At 41.0% G+C, this 7329-nt stretch overlaps 1 protein-coding gene across 1 annotated transcript; it reads right to left on the bottom strand.

Annotated features, from left to right (window-relative positions):
• Positions 1 to 263: 263 nt before the first annotated feature.
• On the bottom strand, positions 264 to 7030 carry LOC108236334 (somatostatin-like receptor F_48D10.1). The gene is made up of 5 exons (XM_017416911.3): positions 5659 to 7030; positions 4228 to 4368; positions 3847 to 4119; positions 1742 to 1888; positions 264 to 461 (listed from the first exon to the last, which is right to left on the bottom strand). Exons 1-5 carry the CDS (start codon positions 6241 to 6243, stop codon positions 264 to 266), a joined length of 1344 nt encoding a protein of 447 aa, XP_017272400.1. The 5' UTR covers positions 6244 to 7030.
• Positions 7031 to 7329: the final 299 nt, after the last annotated feature.

Below are 7329 nucleotides of genomic sequence, written 5' to 3'. Positions count from 1 at the left end.
TGAAGCAAAACATGATTATGGAGATGTTTCTGTATTAGTTTAGGAGCTGACAGTAGTAGAAAAGGCACTTATGTCTGAGGGCAGGAGAAAGAAAACTGTGTGGTGGAGAAAAATATTCAGGAGCTTGTTTCAGTCACCTAGTGTCATTCAGATTGAACCTGTGTGGCAAAAGCGATGTCAAGTTTTGGCTTTTTTTTTAAGTCAGTTTGATCTATCTGCTTGTTCTCCTCATGTCCTCAAACACATGAGATCCGGAGTCTGTTTCACTGCAGCTCCTGTGGAACTGTGGAGGCTGAGGAGGAGGGGCTGGTCAGAGCAGTGATGGTCGGGGCTTCAGGTGCAGAGTTGAACATGGTTGCTGCAGTTTCAGGGAGAGCAGAGGGAAGCTGGCATGTCGGCATGGAGCGGCTCGGGTCTGCGGCCGCGAGGGGGCTGGGAGAACCGGCGGGGTGGGGGGAGACCTGCAGGGAGGAGAGGAAAAGAACATGAAGGAGAGGAATCAAGGGTGGAATGAAGGGAATATAAATAAGAATTAAAAGCCTAGGATTCCTCGAAGGGATGCATATCACCCTCTGAATATCATGCCAGAGTTTAAATCTAAAAAAATCATCTTATGCTTTGCTGTTTTGGTCAAACCTTGAAAATAACTTGTCATTCTCTTGGGGACTTGGGGATCACTCTCAGCTACTACCACGCAGAGTTTTAGATCAATATCTTTAAAAAATAACTGAATTATAGAAATCTTTGTATGTTAAGGTCAGTGGCTGTGGCGGCCATCTTGAATGGGTTGGACTCCAAAAGCCAAGCAGTTGTTTACATTCATCCAATGATTACTTTCTGAGAGTTTCATTAAAATTTATCCAGTGGTTCATGAGATATTCAAGACCTGTCGGTGAAGTCAGTAAATGATGGTGTTGTTAACAGTCAGTATGGATCAGAATCAGAACTGGGTTCTGAGGTCGATGTACGATGTGTTGCCATGGTGACCCAGCCACGATGAAGGAGAGCTAGCACCGACAACTGTCCCTTTAAAACAGACTTAAAAAAATGATCCTCTCTCTCGTTTTCCTCTTCTGTGCTCAACAATAACGGAGCTGCTATTTTTAGCCTGTTTTCTTTTTCTTTTTTCAATTTTTTGCTGTTAGATTAATGTTTAAATGTCACTGAACCCCGTTCTGTTGGATCAGGTGAAAAGACGGAGGGCAAAGGAAATTAAATGAGCGGATATCAAGATCAGAGGGTTCGAAAACGATAACCTCAGACACGCACCGACCTGCTGAGTTTTAAAAATGACTGAATGCTCAGATGCTTAAAACAAGTTTAGGTTTACATGACTTTTTATCCACATTTGCATCTTCTCTGCGCTCTAAGATTCGATTTGCGCATAAAGTACTTATAATATTTTAAAAATGCTTATTGTAGATGAATATAAAAAGATTCAGATAAGAATTAGTGCCACAGAGGGATGGAGAGCGATTAGAAAAGCTCAGTTAATTCCTGCTAACGTATTTCGATTCTGTAAGCAAAAAAGAGCCACAGGAGAAGAAATGTCATGTGAATATTTTGGAAGGCCAAAGAGGAGATCTATGGATGCAGTTAGAGAGGACATGGATGTAGCTGGAGTGAGGACAGAGGATGCAGAGGACAGAGTTAGATGGAGGAGGATGAGCCGCTGTGAAGAAGAAGAAGAAGAAGAAGAAGAAGAAGAAGAAGAAGAAGAAGATGACCACCGAGAGTCTACCTGGCTGCTCTGAGGGTCTTGGTAGGCCTCGTTACGAGGGGAGAGCAGGATGCAGTCCTGGGCTGTGGTTTTCTCGGTGCGCGGGGCGCTCGGGTCGCCATCGTCGACACCATTAGCAGCGCACCTCAAACCCCTCACGCAGAGCACCTACAGGGTCACAACAACATCCACACACGGATCATCTGCAGAGGGTTTAAAACCATAACCAAAGATTTTCAGAAACATTGTGTTAAATGCCCACAGATAATTGGAGCTTTGTAAAAACAACAACAACAAAGACAGTAGAACTATTATGTGTTGATTTAAACACAATAATTAACCACTTTACAATAAGGCTACCCTCATAAAGGTGAAAGAATTATCACTTGTTTAGCTGTTAACATTTTGTAAATCATTAACAAAATCTTCAACAAAAACTGCAAACGTCACTCTTATTTAACTTTGTTTACAGATGACTTTTTAACCTTTATTATAGATTTTCAACATTGAAATGAGAATATAACACAATAAAAAGTCATCTGAACCAAAACTAGAAGCACTCAGAGAGCCATGACTTTGATTTTTTGTTTTTCTGTCGGCCTTTGCCTTGTTTTGCAAGTATATAAGTATCCTTGCAATTTCTCGTTTTTACTTAAAGAAAGAAGCTTTGTTTGCAGCTACTACAAACTAGTTGTCTATGATAGTATCTGTCTGTCTGTCTGTCTGAGCAGCTCACAGATTTTAGTTTTATTTAAGTTACACAACAACTGTTCGTTTTTCATCATCCTGCCTCCTGCTTGTTGGTTTGCATTTGGGTCTTATTACACTCCGCTGTGAGGAGACCGCTCTGTCACGGTTCCCCTAAGAAGACTTAATGAAACGGGGCAAACAAATCTGTTGAAGAACGCAGAATTGAGGTCAGAGCTTTCCTGACTTCCTGTCAGTCGATTAGAGCTCTCACTTTCACAACGAGAGCCTTCTTAGACTTCAACAAACCTCACCTTGAGGTAATAAAAACTAATCTAGTGCAACTTATTTTCTGTATTTTGCATATTTCTCCTCTTTTTTTCCCCCTTTGACTTATTTTATCGGGTCTGTTAAGCATGCAATGAGAGACTGGTTTGAGGTTTCAAACTAAATGGTTTGTTCAGTGATAAAAGCTCTGTGTTAACTTTCTTTCTCAAGACCTCAAACCTATTTGGACGGTTGAATTAGAAGTCTTTTCATCGACAGTGTTTTAAACGTTGTTGGTATTTTTTCCTTTACTAAGCTGATACACGGTTTGAAGTAGGTGCCATGTTTGGTGTTTGGATTTAAAAGTTCCTGAAAGCCGACGACATGCAGTCGAAGAAGCTCTCAAAACAAGTGAGACAGACCATCCTTAGGTTGAAAAACAAAACAAACCTACCAGAAAAAGAAATCTTAAGAAACTAGAACAGTTCATGATCTGAATCTAAAGCAAACAAACAGCAAATACTGCAAAACATACAAACAAAAAAGAAAAACTGTCTGTTCAGATTCAATCAAATGCAGCTTTGCAGAACAGATCAAGAATAAGTCCAATCATACGCCAAAGATACGGTGAAGATAACGAACGTTCAACATTTAAAAAAACTTTTTGAAGACAAGATTTAAATGACTCATTTTGGTTTTGTCTCTCCTGTCCACCACTTCAGAACAATGGTTGGTTTTGTGGTGATTAAACCAGAAACAAATATGTTTATTCACAGAGTTAAAGCTGCTCTGATGTCATCAGCTGCTTTTATTTGAGTCTTTATCATGATGTGTGTTTGTGTAGCAATCACCGGATGTACATTTACAACTGATTAACAATCCAATGTAAGATGGCCATCACAGCTAATTCACATTAACCTGCACAAAAATGGCTAAAGGTCAGTAGATTTTGCAAATATTGAGCTAAAACTTGATGTGATAGTAGATGAAAGTCATTCCCAACACATACTGGTGTATAATGTTTATTTCAAGGTTTGACTAAAACTACAACTACATCATTTCTCAGTTTATAAGATCTCAGTCCAAACTCTGGCATGAAAGGAGGCAGGTGATATGCATTCCTTCAAGGACTGTTTAACTGAAATATAGGCTATATTTGATTTTCCACCAACCTTTTTGAAGCTCTGCTTGAAGTTGTCTGACAGAAAGCCATAGAGCAGCGGGTTGGCACACGAGTTGGCATAAGACAGGATGACGGCAAAGAAGTAGATCCCAGCAGTGGTGCTGGACTCCGGGATGATGACCACCAGGTTGACCATGTTGATGATGAAGAACGGCAGCCAGCAGAGCACAAACACCACCACAATCACCACCACCATCCGAGTCACCTTGCGCTCGGAACGCCGGCGTTTCGTGAAGCCCACTCGGGCCCCGGAGGACTTCACCTGGAGCGTGGCAGACATTTTAAATGATTCTCAAACAGGTGAGGAAACAATATGGAGAATAAAGAATTAATTTATGAGCTGTTTGGCCTTTTAGGCTCAGACAAACACCTTCACAACGATGAGGAGGTAACAGAGGCAGATGATGAGCAGCGGTCCGAAGAAGCCCACGGTGGACGTGTAGATGATGAAGGCTGTCGACCACACGTCCTTCGGCTCAGGCCAGATCATGTTGCAGGAGTTAAAGGTGTCCTAAAGCAGAATGTTTCATATTTAGAGAACAGAGACAGATCATTTAAAATGAATCATAATCACTGTTTGATTACTGTCCTCGTCTAAATGGTAGGAGTGGATTAAACAGGTAAAATGTAAACTGTTGAAGCAAGTTTGCGTTTTCATCTGATGACATCCTTTTAGCAGCTGGATGCTCAGTTCTGCTTTTATGACTTTGGGAGGATTTAAAGACTCAAATGTTTATTCTTACAAATTCCACAAAAACAACCACGAAACAGTGTTTTTATCACCAGCTGTTCTTTTTTTTTAGTTAATTAATCCCAACACAAAACACCCTGTTAACCCTGTCAGCCTGAGCACCAACACACAGATCCTTAAACACTTTAACTAATGTTAGCTTTTACCTAATTTTGCTAATCTTAGCTTTTAGCTACAGTTATGCTAAAACTGGCTTTTGGTGATTGTTTAGCTAATTCTTGCTTTTAGCTACAGTTTTACCACATTGAACTTGTCGCTACTGCTTTGTTAATTTAAGCTTTTAGCTGTTTTGCTAATATTAACTTTCAGCTACAGTTTTGTTCATTTTAAATCCATTTTTTACTTATGGCTTTGCTAGATTTAGTTTATAGCTAGGATTTTGCTAATTTTAGCAATTAGCTACTGTTTTGTTTTCAACTTTTAGCTAGTATTTTCATATTTTTAAGCTTTTAGCTAAGATATTGCAAAATTTAGTTTTTAGCTGCTCTTGTAATTTCACCTTTAAGCTTGTGTTTTGTTAATTTTAGCTGTTATCGATGGTTTTGCTAATTTAAACTTTTAGCTATAGCTTTGCTGCATTTAACTTTTAAACACTACCTCGTTCATTTTAGCTTTTAGCTCTGATTTTGATCATTTTAGCTTTTAGTGACTGTTTTCCTAAATTTAGTTTTTAGCTTTGGTTTTGCTCAATTTAGCTTCTAGCAACTGTTTTAATTTTAACTTTAAGCAAGTAATTTGATCATTTTAGCTTTGTGTTACTGCTGATTTTAGCTACTATTCAGCTTGTTTTGATCAATAAAACAATATATTATTTAGCTAATTTAACCAAAGTCAGAATAGCTGAATTTACTTTACTCTCCAGAGGATGAACACTGAAAACATGAGCTCTAAAACTCATCAGTGTTGATTCTGTTCAGTCAAACATCAGTAGTTGGTCACCTAGTTAAAGTTTTAATAACCTGGCATGTTGTGGCGCGTCTCCAACACGCTGAATGTTACCTACTGGGACTTTGTGTTTATTTCAGCAGCCTGTCAGGGTGACTGAGGTACCTGCACATCAGAGAAGATGACCACCGGCAGGACCACGATGAAGGACACGGCCCACACCGCTGCGCTCACCACCTTGGCCACCCGCGGGCGCCTCCACTTGGTGCTGCGGATTGGATGGACCACGGCCAGGTATCGATCCATGGACATGACCGTGAGGCAGAAGATGGACGTGAACTGGTTCATGGAGTCTGCGGTCATGACGACGCGGCAGAGGAAGGAGCCGAAGGGCCAATAGGAGAGGACGTTCTGCGTGGTGAGGAAGGGCAGCCCGATGATGTAGAGCTCATCGGCCACGGCCAGGTTCAGGATGTAGATGTTGGTGACGGTCTTCATCTTGGCGTAGCGCAGCACCACGTAAATGGCCAAAGTGTTCCCGGTGAGACCCACCAGGAAGACGGTGAGGGAGATCACCGCGGTCATCAGGGTGCTGCTGCCCTGAAACGGGACGCTCTGGGCCGACACGTTGGAGGAGACGTTCAGGAGGCGCGGGAAGGAGAACAGGGAGGGAGGACCGGAGACTCCGGAGACTACAGAGGAGTTGAGATCTGGTGGGAGGAAGTACCAGTTCTGATCCAGAGACTCCATCCTGTTCAGTCCACATGCAAATGTGGTTCTTCTGGTTTGGGGAAAAAAAGTCTAAAATCTGCAGGAATTGTTGGTGAAAAAGTAGTCCAGCCAATAAAAACCTTGACTTAAATGAAGCTGCATTAAAAAAGGAGATGGGAGACTTTGTAAAACATTCATGTGCTGCTTGAATCTCTGTGATATTCTGTGTTTTGAAGGAAAAAAAAAACCAGGGATCGCATTAATGTTGCGTTCAAGAACTAAAAGGTTCACATTTAATAATCAGTAATTAAGCTGTGAGCCATCATGCAGTTTTATTTTTAGCTTGTCAATGTATTGTCTTGTTTATTTACGCTGATTATTGACCTTTTTTTTTTTATCGGACTCTGCAAATACAACACGGGTCAAGCAGCACGTCGCGCGTCATGGTTGCGGTCTGTGGCACCGCTTTTACGCACAGCAGATCTGTCTTTTGTAAGAACTTACGAATTCATGTCGTCATATAAAGGTTATGCCTGATCTAAATGCAGTACATATCGCTGCTTATCACATAATATGGTTTATAACTAAAGGAGGGAGACATTTTAGCTTCACGGCGAATAAAAATGATGCAGAAATCAAGTCAGTTTGGAGCTTACTTTGAAGAGAAAAGTCCGAATATCTTGCTAATCAGAAGATAATGAGTTGATTCCAGTCCAAACATCTGCATCAAATATAAAATCCTCAGGTATCTGATAATTTCCTCCAGAATCGATGGAAATCGGTGTGAAAGGTCTGTTCTCTGTCCGTGGTGCTGAGCAGCAGCTCCGCCGCGTCGCTCCCAACTTTGAGCCCGCTCCTTTTCAGCTCCACTGATCTGATTTGTTCAGAAACAGGAGAGAGAGAGACACACACAGACAGAGACACAGACAAAGAGAGGAAACTGCTACAGCTGTTTTACTCTTCCTCAGGCTGAGCTGCACGTTTTAACTTCTTCTCATCTGTCGGCTTGTTGCTGAAACTTAACCACAGAACAGAACAAAACTCCTACTAACATAAAACAGCTTCTATCATTTCAGCTGGAATAAATACTTACATATTAATAAACCAATCATAACTAAGTATTGT

This window comes from Kryptolebias marmoratus, linkage group LG3, assembly GCF_001649575.2.
Source record: "Kryptolebias marmoratus isolate JLee-2015 linkage group LG3, ASM164957v2, whole genome shotgun sequence".
Lineage (NCBI taxonomy): Eukaryota > Metazoa > Chordata > Actinopteri > Cyprinodontiformes > Rivulidae > Kryptolebias > Kryptolebias marmoratus.
Note: the sequence above shows the minus strand (reverse complement) of the source record. Positions and strands in the feature narration are given on the sequence as shown.